The sequence below is a fragment of the Lissotriton vulgaris genome, chromosome 4_2 (genome assembly GCF_964263255.1).
Source record: "Lissotriton vulgaris chromosome 4_2, aLisVul1.2, whole genome shotgun sequence".
Lineage (NCBI taxonomy): Eukaryota > Metazoa > Chordata > Amphibia > Caudata > Salamandridae > Lissotriton > Lissotriton vulgaris.
In genome coordinates this window covers 7182837-7200248 of record NC_141692.1, presented here as the reverse complement: position 1 = coordinate 7200248, position 17412 = coordinate 7182837, and the positions used below count along the sequence as shown (strand labels likewise).

Here is a 17412-nt window from a genome sequence, read left to right as displayed (position 1 = left end):
TCTAGATCATTCCCAAATATCCTTAGAAAGGCCTGTTGGGCATAGTTAATGGATGGTAGTAGTTCCGCCCTGAGTGCTCTTTGCATGGCCAATGTTGTTGGACTTTCTAGGGTAGCGTGTCATTTGCAGAGGGCGTAGGTGACCCTTTTCCCATTCTACTGCAGCTTGTGGAGGTGAACTAGTGGGCAGCCTGTTTCACTAAGCCATGCCCCGAGATAATTATAATGTTGTACACAGTCCAAAGTCAGCGGACCCAACCTCCACCTGGCCCTTTTTTGGGGGGAAGTGGCCAAAAATTACTATTTTAGATTTGGTTGGGTTGGCAACAAACTTATTTTTGGTGTTGTAGACTGCGAGGGCTGTGAGTGTTTTTTGTAGGCAAATTTTGGTATGATCCAGAAGAACCAGGTTGTCAGCGTATTGCATCGGTTGGATCTTTGTGTGCCTCAGCCCGGGTGTAGCTAAAGTGGCTCCTTGCAGGGCTGCACCTATGTCGGCTGTATATAAATTGAAACGATCGGGCCAGGACACAACCCTGTTTTAGCCCCCGATCCATGGCAATTTTCTCTGTGGCAAACTCACTCGATAGTTTGACTCTTACCCAGGCTTGTGAATACAATAATCTAATTGCTTGTAGTAAAGACAGACTGATATTCCAGTGTGCCAATTTCCGCCAGAGGATGGTGCGTTCTACCCTCTCAAAAACTGCTGAGTAGTCAATAAAGTAGGCGAATGGCGGCAGGGTTTGATGGGCCAACAATTGATGGGCTAGGCATGACAGGGCAATAATGTTGTTAAATATACAAAGCCTCTGACACCATGGATCACACAAGTTATTTTCTGTTCACGTCCTATTTATTGACAGTGAATGCTCTTGTTTTTTAGCACATTATTTAAGGGTTCAAATGGGTACACATTGGGTGTGAACAACTCAATTTTGATTATCTCCTTACATCATAAAGTACATTCAATATTTACAGCAAATAGCTTACTGGCTATTAGATAAATCAACGTGAGAAAAACACAGTGACAAAATCAGTGGAAAAATTAATAGGTTCAAATATAAACAATCCACAAAGAAAAGAAAAATGAGTTCGTGTATCAACAATATCTTATTTACAATTGGTGTTTCAGGGTCCTACTGTAAATCTAAAGGAGATTGTATTGATATCCTAGGGGGATGTTATTGGTTTGTCCCTCAATGGGAAAAGTTAATTGTCCTGTATCGTGCCAGGGAAAGTCATGTATTCCAAAAGGTATTTAATGCCTAATGGTGAGATGCGTCTCTCACTGTATGTCCCAATTATTTGGTTAGATCATATGGCATATATTTCTCCTGGCACCGAAGTTGAGCCTACGCGTTTCGACCTTGGTGAAAATCTTGACAGGGTGAGAACTTTGTAAAGGTCTTCATCAGGGCTCGTAGTAGGTGAGGAGGAGCATCATGTTGCACCTACAGGAAAATTTTTGGGAGCATGTTTTAGTGGTTGGGTATAAATTATAGGACCGAATACAGTGCTTATAAGTAAGATTTACAGGTGTTGGTTATCTCAATTAAAAAATCACGTACCCAAGGGTGGGAAAGTCAGTACTGCATTCGATGAGTACAGTTGAGTTACAGAAGGCGAGGTGATGATTTCTCACACGTCAATGTGGTGAAGCTGTGTGTCCGCAGTCTTTTTTTATTTTTTACTGTGGAGAGAAGCAGGGAGAAAGAGTTCAGACCTCCGTGTTAGTGAACTGGTCTTGTGAGTTTCTCTTAGATATGAACTTGGCGCCTGTGTCAGGGTGCATACGAGCAAGCGCTATGGTCAGCCTCATCTGTTGTACGGCTGGCTTGAGACTTGTGCACTCAGTAGTTAGTTGCAAGGATGGGGTTTTAGCCTTGCTATATCTGTGGTGGGCTATGGCGTCTCGTACCTGCGGTAGTCTGAAGGGTTCTTTATCAGCGCCACAGCGTCGTCGTTGCGGGACGGATTCTCCGCAAGGTGAAGGAGCAGGGGTACATCACATTCCCGGCGTCTCCTTTCTCTGGCGTGTTGCTTCTTTCTCGGCTCTCGCTATAGAGGGTTTGCACAGCGTTCGGCAGGCGTGGAGTCTTACGTCCTGGTCAGAGATGAGAGCGGAGCTGTCATAGGCTCGTTCTCCGGCATTAAAGTCTTGACGCTCCTGATAGGGCTGTGTTATCGCGTCATGTGCACGTGATCCTGTTGCTAAGCGATCGAGACGCTTTTTGCTGCAATGGAAGCATTCGGTCATCGCGCTGAGGTTTATGTTGTGTTTAACACATAAAACTGGAAATTTCCGCTAATTCATTGAGTCCATGGTTGACAGTATCTAGATACATGATAGTCTTGGCTTCCTGTTTAAACAGGTTATCGGCTACATTTTTACCTTTCACCTGTTTCACCACAGTCCATTTCAGATCGTCTGGTCCATGTTGTTTTTCAATGAAGTGGAGACCATGGGTGCATTTTCCTTTTTGCATCGAATTCTGGAGCGATGTTGTGATATTCTTGTTTTTATGGGTTGGCTTGTTTTGCCAACATACGCAAGTCCGCAGGGGCATATGGCACAGTAAATAACGTTGCTGGTATTGCAGTTTGTAAATACCTCGTGTTTGATTTGTTTATGCCCATAGTGAAAAATAGTTCCTTCAATGGTACTATTACAGGAAATGCAGTTGCCGCATTTATGATGTCCTTTGACTGGCGGAAGGTTCAGGAGTGACTGAATTGAGCTATCTTGCCTCGGTAATGTTGTGTCAGCTCGAACCAATTTGTTTCTCACACTCTCATTCTTTTTGAGTGCGAAGATGGGTGGATCTTCAAGTGGTTTCAGGCTCCGTACTGTATTCCAATTTTTGGTGACTATTTTCTTGATTTCTGTGGTTGCTCCAGAAAAGGTTGTCACACATACAATTGGGGTGTCTTCCTTATTCTTATCTTTGGGAGTCAAAAGGGTATCTCTTGGGATATACCACGCTCTCTTCATGCTTCTCTTTAGCAATTTCTTGGGATATCCTCTTTCAATTAGTTTATGCATCAGTTCCTGGGCGTGTTGGAAGTAGTCAGGTTTCTTTGTGCAATTTCTGCGCAATCTCAAGAATTGGCTGAATGGTAGATTTTCTCGGAGATTGCGTTGGTGAAAACTGGAGAAATGCAGAAAGGTATTTCGGTCGGTCTCTATGGTGTATAATGTGGTATACATGGTGCCCTCTTCATGTTTGACCATTAGATCCAAGAAGTTTATTTGTTTTTTACTGTATGACAGGGTGAATTGGATGTTGGGATTTCGATCGTTGAGCCAGACAGCGAATTCTTTCAATGTTAGTTCTTCGCCTCGCCACAGCATGAAGACGTCGTCTATATAACGTCGCCAAACTTTTATATGTCCATCAAATGGATTGTTGTTGTGAATCCAAGTGGCTTCATATAGAGCCATGTACATTATAGCCATTTCCGGCGCGAAGGGACATCCCATGGCCGTCCCCATAGTTTGGAGGTATTGTATGTTATTGAATTTGAAAAAATTGAATTTCAGACAAGTTTCCGCTAGTTTGATTAGGAAATCGGTTGGGACATTGTGTGGCCGTTCTCTCTTTTCGAGGAAGAATTCAAGTGCTTCCAGGCCGTCTTCTTGCGGGATGTTGGAGTATAAACTCACGATGTCCATAGTGACCAGAAATTCCATTGATTCATCAAAAGGTTGGCCATCTAGAAAATTTATCGCTTCCATTGTGTCTTTAATGAAGCTTGCAGTCTGGCCAACAAGGGGTTTTAGAAACGTGTCGACGTATTTAGCCGGTCGTTCCAGTATTGAGTTCACCCCCGATATAATCGGGCGGCCAGGAGGGTTCGTTGGGTCCTTGTGGACTTTAGGTAGAATGTACATCAAGGGCGTACGTGGGTTTTTGTTTATTAGATATTCTCCCTCCTTTTTGGATAGCCATCCTTCTTTTCTGCCCAGATTGACCAGCGTTTCTAAACGATCTTTCAATTTTTCATTCCAGTTGTCATTCGTTTTTTTGTAGTATTTTTCATCCGTGAGTTGACGTAGGACCTCAGCTTCATACATTTCCCGCGGGAGGATAACAATCCCCCCGCCTTTGTCTGCCGGCTTGATAATGAGACTTTTGTTGTCTTGAAGTCCCTGTAGTGCAATTTTTTCGTCCAATGTTAGATTCCATTTGATGTATCTTTTCTTCCTTTTCTCTAACGTGTCTAGGTCACGTAGCACCTTCTTCTCGAACGTTAGTAATTCAATGGGCATCTGACTGGAATTCGGAAAAAAGGTGGAAGGATTTTTCAGTCCAGAATAGTTTCTGGTAGTTAAATCTTGCTGGTTTTCAAAGAATATTTTAAGTCTCATTTTTCTGAAGAGTTGGATGAGTTCCAATTTAGCTTGGCAAATATCTGGACGGACAGTCGGAATAAATGTGAGGCCTTTCTGTAGCACACTTTTTTCACTGTCAGACAAGGTATGGTTGGACAAATTGAAGACTGCGTTTTCGTTCGGGTTTACCATCGGTAAACTCGTCTCCTCGTTGTGATCTCCCCTTGGTATTGTTTGTTGGGGCGATTGAACCACCTGTTGCCTCTCGGGCGGCCACGAGATCTGCCTCTGCCTCTGTCGGAAAAAGGTGCCTGTTGGTAAAATTGGCGGGCTTGGTCGTCTCTGTTGCTGGTGGAGGCGTCAGCGTCACTTGAATTGGTTGATGCAGAGGAGTCTTCTGAGAATGTTAGAAATTGTCTTCTACTTCTACCCCCGTATGTGCGTAGGGCACTGGTATTCTGTTGTTGTTTGTAGTAGTCCTTATCCAGATATGGGTACGTTTTTTTCTCGGAATAGTTTGTAATGTCTTTCAATAGTTTCTGTTTTTTGAAATACAATAATCTAATTGCTTGTAGTAAAGACAGATTGATATTCCAGTGTGCCAATTTCCGCCAGAGGATGGTGCGTTCTACCCTCTCAAAAACTGCTGAGTAGTCAATAAAGTAGGCGAATGGCGGCAGGGTTTGATGGGCCAACAATTGATGGGCTAGGCATGACAGGGCAATAATGTTGTCCACAGTGGAGCCCCCTGGTATGAACCCTGTCGGAAAGTAGGGCAAGACGCCTTCATTGGCAAACCAGTCTGGGAGTTCCGCCTGAAGAGTGCTTGCCCTCAAAGTCCAACAAGGCAGTCATGCGATAGTTCTTGGGGTTGTGGTTAGGCCCTTTTAAAAATATTGGTTGCAGCAGTGGTCCCCTCCAGGAATCTGGAACATCCCCCAGGAATCTGCATTCGGCGTATAGCTGAGCAAGAGTTTCCATCCAGAAGCCAGGCAGGTGCTCCGTTATGTGAAATCATTTTTAGAATTGTGCATACTAGTCCTTTACCTGGGAAGGTTGAATTATCCAACAGTAGGGTAGATTCTGATGTAAAATTGCTGGTTCCCTCCTCTGGTGTTGTGAGGCTGATTGGAGTTATTATGTTGAAGTTGTCCGAATACAGGGTTTTCACATGGGCTACCCAAGTGCCCACATCCAGTGGCTTCTCTCTGTTAGTGACCCCGTGGGTTAGGTTGTTTAAGTATTGCCAACGTTCTTGGGATATACTCAGTGCCAGCAGCTCAAAGATATTAAGTCGTTTTGCCTCCGTGCATTCACGTTTTGATTACCAGAACAGTTTTGAATGGATTTTTGTACCTGATTTAAATTGCATTTTGGCAGACTCGGATCCGGATTTCTGATAGACTCTGAATTTGGTGTTTAATTGTTTGGCACTTTCCTTGATCGCTAGTACGTGTCCTACAGTTTGCGATGAGTCTGTGATGCTCCCCCAAAACAATGAGGCTAATTCGTAGGCGAGATAATCCCATTCGCCTATGATGTCCCCATTATTTGATCCATTTTGCCAGCCTGTCCATGCTTGTTTCCAAGAATGCAAATCCAAGAATTTCTAACTATAACGTAGGAGTTGCGTTTGCAGAGTGGTGCATAAGGGGCCTGGGCCTCCGACCAGTGCTCAGGAATTCTGCTGTGTATATCTTACAGGAGTTACCAGGAGGGCTACTTGGCCGCCAAAGTCCCTCAGGAGTAAAGTAGACTTCATCCCCCAACCAGTACTGTGCCAGGATGTTCGTTTGCCGAGTGATGGAGAGAGATGACTGTGGCCTCTGAAGACCTCTTAGCAATCAAACTATGTGGTACTTACTGGAGGTAACAAGAGGGGTAGTTGGCCCACTTTCTACGTCACTATGCAATCAGGCCTCCTGGTACCCTGCTGCCCGGGGGATGAAGTCCACTTTAGTCCTGAGGTCCTCGAGATACAAGAGGAACTCTTCGCCCCAGCAGTGATATGCCAAGAGGTGCATTTGCAGAGTGGTGTAAAAGGGGGAATGGCTCGGACAACCTCTCAGCAATCCAACTGTGTGGGGCTTACTGGAAGTACCTGGTGGCTACTTGGCCCCAGGGATCCTCAGGATTCAAGGGGACTTAATCCCCAACTAGGAGGCGCGTTTGCAGAGTGGCACAGGGTGGGGTCCGCAGTAAGATGCTCCCTTTTATTTTTTTTGTTAGAAGGGGACTGTGTGGCCCCCCTTCTCCTAATGTTTTGTGGGTCATAGGGACCCCATCCCCCAGGGACTGACCCATTTTACAATTTTTTTTTAAACAGGAAGGGTGCGTGCAGCTCTCATCTGGAGGCTTATTTCCCCCAGGGGACCCCATCCCTAGGGCATGGCCTTGTTTATTTTTTTATTTTTTCATGGAAGTGGGGCTGCATGGCCCCCCTTCCCAAGGTCACTTTTGGCCCCAGGGACCCCATCCCCCAGGGCCTTGTTTTAAAAAAATATATATATATTTTGGGAGGGGGACCGAATGACCCCCCTTCCCTAGGCCAATTCTGGTCTCAGGGACCCCATTCCCTGGGTCCTGGCCTCATGTTGCCCCCCGCAGTCCCATCCGTTGCCCCACCTCCTGCGGGAGCCGGCATTGCTTTAGGACAAGCGGAACTTCTGAAATGCAGCTCCTGTTGTCCAAAAGCAATCTTCTTTGCTTCATGGAAGTGAGAGCATGTTTCCTGCTCTCACTTCCATGAAGTAAAGCAGAGTTTGCAAGGACAGGGTGGGAGCCATGCTCCCGCCCTGTCATTGCAAACTGCAGTGTCCCAGGGGTAGGCACCCCGGGACATTGCTGAAGCCGGCCCTGGGGGTGACGGTCCCCAGGGCCAACCAGGGCTCCAGAAGGGGGGCTTGGTGCCCCCACTCCTTCTTATTTAAAGCCTGGTGAGGTGGTGTTTCCCCGGGCTGGGGGTCCAGATCGGATCCCCATATTTAAATAATTATTGCCCTGGGGAAGTGGTGGTCCCTGGGCCAGTGTGGGGGGCTTTTAATTTTAAAACATTTATTTTTTTGTTTGTTTATTAAAACTTTTATAGCGCGCTCTATTACCACGGGGTATCCTGGCGCGGTGAGTGATTTGACAACAGGAGTAATGGATCAAAACCAGAACGAACTGTTAGAGAGGGGCATTGAACAGATGAGTCTTAAGTTCCTTCACGCCCCGGGAAGGTGGCGCTCCCGGAGCTGAGGGGTGGGAGCAAGATCCCCACCCCTAGCAATTTGTATCTGAAAATTAAGCACCCGGGAGGTGGCGGTCTCCGGGTCTGAGCGGGGGCGAATGCCCCCATACATCATTAATAAAGCCCCAGGGAGGCGGCGCTCTCCCGGGCTGCAGGCGACTGCGCGGCCCCCGCACATATTATGTGCATTGCCCTTTGCAAACCCCGTGAAAATTGTTATATTAATGTTTTTTTTTGGCCCTTTGGGACCCCTTGATCAGGCCTAGGGGTCATAATGTTTCTACTCTGCCCCTTTCCATTTTTTCACCTTTTTTCTTGTGACTTGGTTCTGGCTGCTAACACTTCCTGGTTTGAAGTGTTGGCAGCCAATCAAAATCAAGCTTTTGCTCAGGATGTTTTGCAGATCCACTGCCGTCAACGGATATATAATAATTTTTAAATATGAATTTATCAGGAACCTAGAACGGATGTACACCATTTAACAAAAAGAACACTTTCTTAACCAAAAGCTACCTTTTTGCCAAATTTGGTGTTATTCTATTAAGCATTTTGAGCTGTAGCTTTGTCTAAAGTTTTAATGGAAATTAACGTGGAGAAAGCAAGTTTTGAGACTCCCCTTTTTTTTCAGCCCCTCCCTTGACTAATCCCCCGGATGCTTTCAGCACAGGAGCTGACCGGAGCGGGCCATTAGTTTTGAGAATTTCACAAAGATTCGTCAAACGGCGCCAAAGATATTGGCAAATAAAAAAAAACACTTTTCCTATTGAAAGTAAGTCTGCCAGTACAGTAGGTAATGTTTGTTATATTTTACATTAGTTAAACACTTTAAAATCATAATAGAAATTAAAATTATTAGTTCAATTACTGTTTTTGAAGTAGATATATGCAACTATGTATTCCCTATTATATTTGTGTTTAACTTTTTTTAATTATGTTTATTTATTGTATTTTTAAAATATGCATTAAATCTTTTTTATTTTTTTAATTAATGCTACTATTTAATACATATGACGATATGTTTGACGATGATATTTAAGTCACAATATTTTGGTTTGGGGATATTTTTATGTTCGATTTTCTGTCAGAAAACAGGGTCAGGGTCTTGTTTCAAATGTGTTGAGTGTGATCCTTAAAGTGGATGCAGAGTGTGCCTCCGAATCTGAGTCTCTAGAATCAGAAATACAGATGGGCAGGCATGCTCTGAATCATGTTTATAACAGGAGGGAGAGTAAGGGAATTTATGTATACAAATGTGAGGTGGGAACTCCTGGTCCCCGGAACTAATAGTAATAACAATGAAGGATGCCCCCTGAATGAGAGGAAAACAGCAATTTGCTCTCTCCTATTAGGTATGGCTAGGTAAGCACAAAGTGCCCCAAACCCGTTAACTGGACAGTAGTAGTCCTTTAAGAAGTCCCCTCACTCACCAACCTGGTTGGTGACATGCTTCATCATTGGGGTCCCACCCCATAGGCCGAATGCCTATAGGGTGTGCTACGACACCTGACTACAGTGGAGCGGGATATTGTTTATTTTTATATGTGCTAATTATAAATGAGTGAAGGTATATTAAAAAGGGTCAGTACTACTCCGTTCAAGATTTTATTCCTGAGCGTCTGAACCCTAAATAAAACAAATGTGGCACCTTTGCCCAACTAGGAAGGCTTTGGTGTCTCGATTTCGGATTACCAAAGCAAGCACCAGCATATGTGCCCCATTCCTTTTAGGACAAAGGATCAAAATATTATTCACTTGATCTTGAGAAACAATTACAATCAAGCTTTGTTAAAAATTGTTTCCAAAAGATAGAAAAAACTGAATCAACTGAAAGAAATAAAAATTTTACATAAAAGGCTCTATAGAGAAAATACTGTATTAATCTAATGTACCTATTAACAACTTAAAGTACATGAACCAGAGACATTAGATTCACATAACAGCTGTCTCTTAAAAGATAATTTTCTGTCAGCTGTCAGTTTGTAAACAAATCCAGTGCATTGGGTATTAGGAAATCTTTTCCGAGGGGAGCCCCGACATTTCAACCTCCTAGCAGCCTCCACAGGGTTTAATCTGGAACTGAGAGTTTCCATGCAACCAGGCACGGTTTCTGTCATAAAGACCTACGTCTTAACAACAGTTGACAAGGCTGTGTGCTAAAACGTACGCCATATGAAGCTGCCATTAAAAAGGAGAGTTGATTTTATTTCCACTAACGTTGAACTCTTTGCATGACCGTGCCACTGTACAGCACACATCCAAAGTGGGAAAAAGTTAGTGTTAGCAATATATTTAGTACTAAAAGGGTATCCTTCCTGTACAAAACCAATGCTAGACATGACGTAGATACGTTTGCACTATGGTGTGAAGGTTTGTGGGAGGCAAAGATTTATGCCCATTGCTAGTGAGAGAGCAGGACAGTGTCATATCTTAGTAGATATTGTGTTGTTTCTGCTCGTTCCCTCTAAAGAAACTCATTGCAGCAACTTTCTTTGCTGACGTGTGTTCCAAGACATGTTCGTAAATGTTGACCCCTTTGGGTCACGTGATCTGGAGCTCTCTAATGCCCTTTGGCCAAGTTAGAACTAAATAAATATTGAAAAAAGTATTTTTGTTAATGTGTGATAATCATCATTGAAGGCACTGGGGACATGTATCTGAGTTGACACAAGATTCCAGCTGTCTGCAGTATTTGGGCCCAAATGATAAGACAAAGGGAACTGCAGGGATCAGAGTGGGAGGGTCATCTGGAATAAGATAATGGAGAGACTTGTGGGAACAAGAGACTCTTCTAGGATTTCTATTCCAGGTTAAATGAATCATGGACTTTACAATCTTAAAGGGAGTCAAAGCACACAATGTAAAAGCTATGAATATGGTAGGGATGCTGCCGACATACTATAAGTTGTGGGAAGCCCCCAAAGGGAGGTTACTATATGGGGTGAGATAGCATACCTGGCACCATTGACACATTGTTTGGGGGTGCCCTGCCAAGGTCACTGGAGTCGGCTTTCCAAACCCCTAGTTAGAAGGACTTGGTAAATGCGTCAATCTGAATTAGGATCTAGTTTGCACTTCAACCAATACACAACCCATTGAGCAATACTGCGCAGGAAGTGATTACTGGAAATGATCATTCACACAAGATGAACTCAGGGACACAGTGGAGCTCCAACCACTATTTTGATAATGACTAATACACTCAAAGTACGAATTAGAAACATGATATGTATTTTAAAACTTTTATTTCAACGTAGTGTATGGAATGTGAAGGGAAACCATACAGAATATGAAAATTAATGCAGAAAAGCATTTTTCTCTCCAGCAAGAACAACAAGAAAATCTCTACCACTGGTTTCGAGCTCTAGAATCCTATCACCCGTTTGCTATTCCTACGAGATATGCGAAAGGTCAGAGATGGTCCACACAGCGTACTTGGGTTTTTGTTATGAAATGGCAAGTTAGTCATTCCCAAGTGCAGCTTGGGAGAGGCTGGCATATGAACAGCAATCATCTGACGGCCACTTCTCCCTGCTGTTTCCTCAGACTGAGGATGGTGCTGCAAACAAGGGGTGACGTCTGTTTTTATAGAATCTGACTGTTGATATGATCTTATAATTTGGAAACAATGAGGGGACTACTTGAGGAAGGTGACTTGGATGATTTACTTGAGCAGCAGAAAGAAGCAGCCTCCGTGGTGCACTGTCTGGTGCATTGGCGTTGATTTTGCAGCACAGGAGAAGCTTCTCGCACTAGAAATCAGCACAAGCAGCGTGTTGTACAAAAACCCTGCGGCTCATGGATCTCCAAAAACCTCACAGAGTTTGTGTTTGATTCCACAGAACTCCGCAAGAGAAACACTGCAAGGTTCACCCACCCCTACAAAGAAGCTAACAACAGATGCTTGTATCCGGTGAGTCTAGTGATCTCAGGTCTTGATTCTGGGATGAAGGAGGTGCTTAGGGTTTGTTCCAGGTAGTTCAGAGAGTGTATCAGAAGCTGAGGGTTTCAAGCCAGAGTGCCTGAGGACCTCAAATCTTGCATATGGTGAGTTTAGTGATTTTAGGTCCTGTTCCTAGACTCACCTGATGCAAACTCTCATATCCTCATGCACTCCAGCTGTAAACCCTAAGCGCCTCAGATACTCACTGAGCTACCGGGGACAAGCCTTAAGCACCTCTTGCAACCCCGAAACAAGACCTGTTCTCCCTAGACTAACCATATACAAGCTCTCAGGTCCTCAGGCACTCAGGCTGGAAATCCTAAACTTCTCAGACACTCTATGGGCTACCTGGACCAAACCCTAAGCTCCTCCTGCATTTCAGCAACAATGTCTCTGTTCTGTCATTGGCCAAAGAGGACTCTCTTAGCTTCCCAGGCTCCATATATAAGCCAAGAACTCCCCATGAAGATGAAGAACATGTTGGTTCACCCCAAAAGAACCCCTCAGCTGCTAAGTCATCTCAGAAAAACACTTGGGACTCCAGTTGTCCTAGGTGAGGGTTTGCATATCTGGGTGCAGTGTTTTCCAGATTTACCCTGCAGTTCCACAAGTTTGGCCGCTGTATGAATCTCTAATATGTAAAGTATAATGCTATGCTTGGAAGAAAGTATAATCTTGGTGATGTATTACAGCTTGCATCAACAGTTTAAGACATTGAGTGTACGTGTCCTGTAAAGGGCTACATCCTTGTCCATTCTTTATGTGTTCATCTTAATCGCAGCATTAGCCAATCACTAGATACATAAACAAACTTATGAATTGAATATGCTTTTCAGTATGGTTCTTTATTTTGTTAAACTCATGAGCAAAAAAGGGATGTGGGAGTCAAAATCTGGGCTTAAAACCAAGAATTCTGCTCTCCGTCACATGTTGCTTTTCTCTATTACCTCTTCTCTGGTTATGTTATGTGTATTTGTAAAGCACACTCTCAATTGCGAGTCTACTCCATTGATTCCCTGCATCTTTCCATTCTTCCTTCATCTTCTTTGCATCCCCCCAGGGTACTTAAAATGCAACCCCATTTGATGATGTTACTTTTATGTCCTGCTCATTTACCGCTACCCCATGTGCTCGCCCACATATATTGTCAGAATCCCTCCTATTCAGTGCCACTGGTGACTCCATCACCCAATTCCAGGCGCCCCTCCTTTTGTCCTTGGCATCAGACAGGATTGTGTAGAGGAGAATGTGCTGCTGTAGGTCTTCACCCCAAGGGTGCCCTTGTACTCACTGGTTGGAATCAAGAGCCTCTTTTAGAGGCAGTCATTAACCATGGAAAACCAGATGTCCAGGATGAGCGGACCCAGGGCTGGAACAGGGTCTGGCCAGGTACCGCCTACTGGCATTATGGATTATCCTGCATAATACTTATCTGGACCCCAAAAAGGGGCATGAGAGATGGCAACAGATACCTCAATTATGAAACACCTGTATCTAACAGTGCTGTTCACTTCTGACGGTGTCTTATCTGTTCTTCTGCAGGTGAAGCTGTTGTGAAAGAGTACAGCGTATCAGGATGCATGACCAGAAATTTCTGCAGAAAAGGCGCTTTCAACCTTCGGGGTATACAGCTGCTGGATTATGATTTTAAGTGTTCACCTGCCATCAAAGTTTGAGACTTCCTTTTTCAGCATCAACATGCCCTTGTGCCAGCCGAGTGTGTCTTATTACATCCAGTAAACATGTAAATGTATGTGCATGGCTCGTAACATGCCACCGAAGGCTTAGACATTTCCAGATTTTAGTGCTACAGACCCCCTTTAGCTACATCACTGCCCTTTTCTCCTCTGTGTCTTCTCAGAGCAGCTCCTACTGATCCGAGCTAGTTCCAGAACCATCTGAGTCGTGTCAAGGCCTTAGAAGCAAGCTAGCTGTCCTTGTTATAACACTGAAAAGACATGACATCATCTGGTTCCTAATCCCATCCCAAAGGGCATGACATCATCTGCTGCCTCCTCCCATCCCACAGGGATGGCCATTCAGTGACTACTCCCAGTGGTCTGCTCAGGAACTGTTGTTTCTTAGGCGATCTCCATGCTGCTTCTGTGGGATAGACCGTACCAGACTCTACTGGCTCCTACCGACTCCTTCAGGAGTCATCAACCACACTTGTGTTGACAAAATCCAAACATAAGGAGAAGGGTTTAACTGTTCATATCAAGTTTGCTCCAGTAGTGAGCTGGCATTCTCTGTCATAAATACTTTAAATGACAATATGTAGATTTGCATGACACTGTAAATGAATCAAAATTAATAAATATTCATTTGAACTAATGGAACTTCGACTCAGTATTTGTAGTCATTTAATAATAACTTTTTCAAAGGGTAATCCAGTTAAAAATAAATAAATTAGACCAATGGTTGCCTATTGACTGAAGATGCTGATGTCTAAGATAAAACATCGAAAGAGTGGACGCCCTGCTATTGAGTGCAACATGAAGGCTGCAAGTCTGTGAATGAACCACTCTCTGTGACGTACATGAGTCCCAGGGATATGATCAGTGACGGCTGCTCCGCTATGGCGGAGGAGCATCACCCGCTGCTCTGCCAGCAGTAGGTAAAAGAAAACTAAAATCATAACATGAACAGCCGACGTGTTTCATCCAAACAAAATGACTTCTTCACCACCACTGTTGATCTCATCCAACACGGACACTCTAACATTATATGTTAGGAGGGCTTCATCGATGCCCTGAAGAAGTCCTTTTATTTGGACGAAACACGTTAGCTGTTCATGCTAACTTGACCGTTTTTAAACTTTTTGAATGAATGAAGAATTTGAAGAATCAACTCTGAACACAGAACTGATAATTTGATATGTGTTTACTTACCTTTTAGTGGTGCACTTTTGGTCCTTACTAGAAGTTGTTAATTCCAGTATTGGATTGCAATGTGACAGTGGGTGTGCTAAATGCGTGCACACACTTCCTTGGGTACTCCCCAATATATGCATAATAAATAGGGATAGCAGGTCAGGTGCTAGTTCTTTGTAGGATTCCACTGTCAGAGTTTTTATTCTTCAGTATTGTGCACTGTATAGGAACTGTTGCACAATGCTGTGCATGAACAATTGGGAGTTCTGTTCTGGAAAGTATAGAGCGCTTTCAACAGCACAAAGTGCAGTGCATTAACAATATAGAATGCTGTGCAGGAACAGTACAGAGTGCTTTGAAGGAAAAGTGCAGAGTGCAGAAACGATACAGAGTGTTGTGCTGGAACAGTACAGAGTGCTGGAACAGTGTTGAGTTCTGTACGGAAACAGTGCAGTGCAGGAACAGCTCACCATGCTGCACAGGAGCAGTACATACTGCTGGAAGAGTATAGAGTGCTGTGCAGGAACAGTACAGAATGCTGAAACAGTATTGATTGCTGCACAGAAAGAGTTATGTGCAAGAACAGCACAGAGTGCTGCACAAGAACAGTACTGAGTGATGTAACAGTAGAGTGCTGTGCAGGAACAGTGCAGAATGCTGGAACCGTACAGAGTGCTGTGTAAGAAATGAATGGAGTGGTGCACAGGGACAGTACAGACTGCAGGTAAAGCAAGAGTGCTGCACTGGAACAATACAGAGTGCTGTTCAGGAAAAGTGCAGAGTCCTGTGCAGGAATAGGAGAGTGCTGTGCTGGAACAGTACAGAGTGCTGCACAGGAACAGTACATAGTGCTAGGACAGTACAGAGTCCTGCGCAGGAACAGTTAAGAATGCTGAAACAGTATTGAGTGCTGACCAGAAACAGTACTGTGCAGGAGCAGCACAGAATGCTGAACAAGAACAGTACAGAGTGCTGGAATAGTAGAGTGTTGCGTAGGAACCGTGCAGCGTGCTGTGCAGGAACAGTACAGAGTGCTGTGTAGGAATAGCACAGAGTGCTGGAACAGTCTATAGTTCTGTGCAGGAATGGTACAGAGTACTGGGACAGTATTGAGTACTGTGCAGGAACTGTACAGAGTGCTGTGCATGAACAGTTCAGAGTGATGTGCTGGAACAGTACAAAGTATTGTATAGGAACAGTACAGATTCCTGCGCCGGAACAGTTCAGAGTGCTTGGAACAGTACAGAGTGTTGTGCAGGAACAGTATACAGTGCTGCACAGGAACAGTGCAGAGTACCATGCAAGAACAGTACAGAGTGCTAGAACAGTGGAGAGTGCTGTGCAGGAACAATATAGAGTGCTAGAACCGTATTGAGTACTGTGTAGGAACTGTACAGAGTGCTGTGCATGAACAGCTCGAAATGCTATGCTGGAACAGTACAGAGTGCTGTGCAGGAACAGTACAGAGTGCTGGGAAGAAACAGTATACAGAGTGCTACAGAGGAACAGTACAGAGTGCAGGGTCCATACAGAGTGTTGTGTAGGAACAGTGCAGATTGCTGCTCAGGAGCAGAACAGAGTGCTGTGCACAAACAACACAGAGTGCAGGAACAGTACTGAGTACAGAATAGTAACATTATACAGAGAGCTGTGCAGAAACAGTAGATAGTGTTGGGCAGGAACAGTACAGGGTGCTTGAACAGTATAGAGTGCAGTGCAGGAACAGCATAGAGTGCTGCACAGTAACAGTACATAGTTCTGGAACAGTAGAGTGCAGGGCAGGAACAGTGTTGTGCATGGACAGTATAGAGTTGTCAGATTTCAGATTAGTCCCACCACAAAGCCACTAACCTTCAGGAACAAATCCAGCAGGGGCGATGTACAGGTCCCAATTCCCGCAGGCAAAGGGAAAGGGGAAATAGGAATAAAATAATAAAAGGTAGCGGTCCACTACTTAAAGAGCGTTTTCGATCCTCATCTGTAGAGAAGCGAACCTCCTTACTTGGAAAATCCCACAGCCACTGGAGGCACCATGCACATGGAAGAAAGGACAGCAGTTACTCCCATCAGACTCTCAGATGTGCCTAAGTAGAGCTAGAGAAGTGGTACCAACTCCCTACCACCCCAACAAAACCAATTACAAGCTGTACCATGATGAAGTGGTGTATGATAGTCAACCTGGCGTGGAATAAGCCACACTGGAATCCAAGGTACAGACGGTGCAGAGTCAAAAGACCCGAAAAGAAATAAATGTGTGGAACTCACTCTCTTCTTGAGAGTGCGCGCTTGCCTCACAAAAGAATCCTGAATCCACACCAGCAAGCCAAGCATGATTAGTCTCTCACACTATTGGTGGGATATTTATAATGCAGGGAAACATTTGATGAACAAATAGAGAAGATATTCATCAGCCAGGGCGTGAATAGATTGACTCAATACAGGGAAGGGTGACACAATCCAAGAGGGCTTTGTGGCCCAACATAGACACGTGCCAGGAAGGGTCACACGTAAGTCTACAATGGTGCAAAAATCAAGAGAAGACTGGTGCTCCTATCCTCGGAGCAGACCCGTACAAATTTAGTCATGAGTGGCTCAAGCAGGCTTACCAAGTGTGCTTCAGTTTTCCTGTCCTGTCTATGGAAGTGTCAGCAGAGACCTGGCAACAGCGAGGTGGCATCTCCCACTCCAATCGAAGATTGACAAGCACCAGTTCATCCAGAGGGAGGGGCGAAAGTGCAGAGTCCTGTGCAGGAACAGTGCAGAGTCCTGTGCAGGAACAGTACAGCGAGTTGTGCATGAACAGTACAGAGTGCAATGCAGGAAATGTACAGCGTGTTGTGTAGGATCAGTGCAGAGTCCTGTGCAGGAACAGTACAGAATACTTGGAACAGTACTGATTGTTGTGTAGGAACAGTATAGAGTGTCGCACAGAAACAATACAGAGTGCCCCATGGCATCTTGGTTCATTCAGTTCCCATGTGCACGTCTCTCCACGGAGGATCATAACAAGAGTGCAAGGCAGGAAAAGTACC

General features: G+C 44.5%; 1 protein-coding gene across 1 annotated transcript in view; it reads left to right on the top strand.

The window, feature by feature from the left end:
* The window catches only part of LOC147718111 (uncharacterized), a 70380-nt gene extending 57197 nt beyond the window's left edge, over positions 1–13183 (top strand). Inside the window, exon 5 of the mRNA XM_086919191.1 lies at positions 13050–13183. Coding sequence (XP_086775317.1) covers positions 13050–13183 — 134 coding nt within the window. The remainder of the gene's footprint in view (positions 1–13049) is intronic.
* The last annotated feature ends 4229 nt before the right edge of the window (positions 13184–17412 follow it).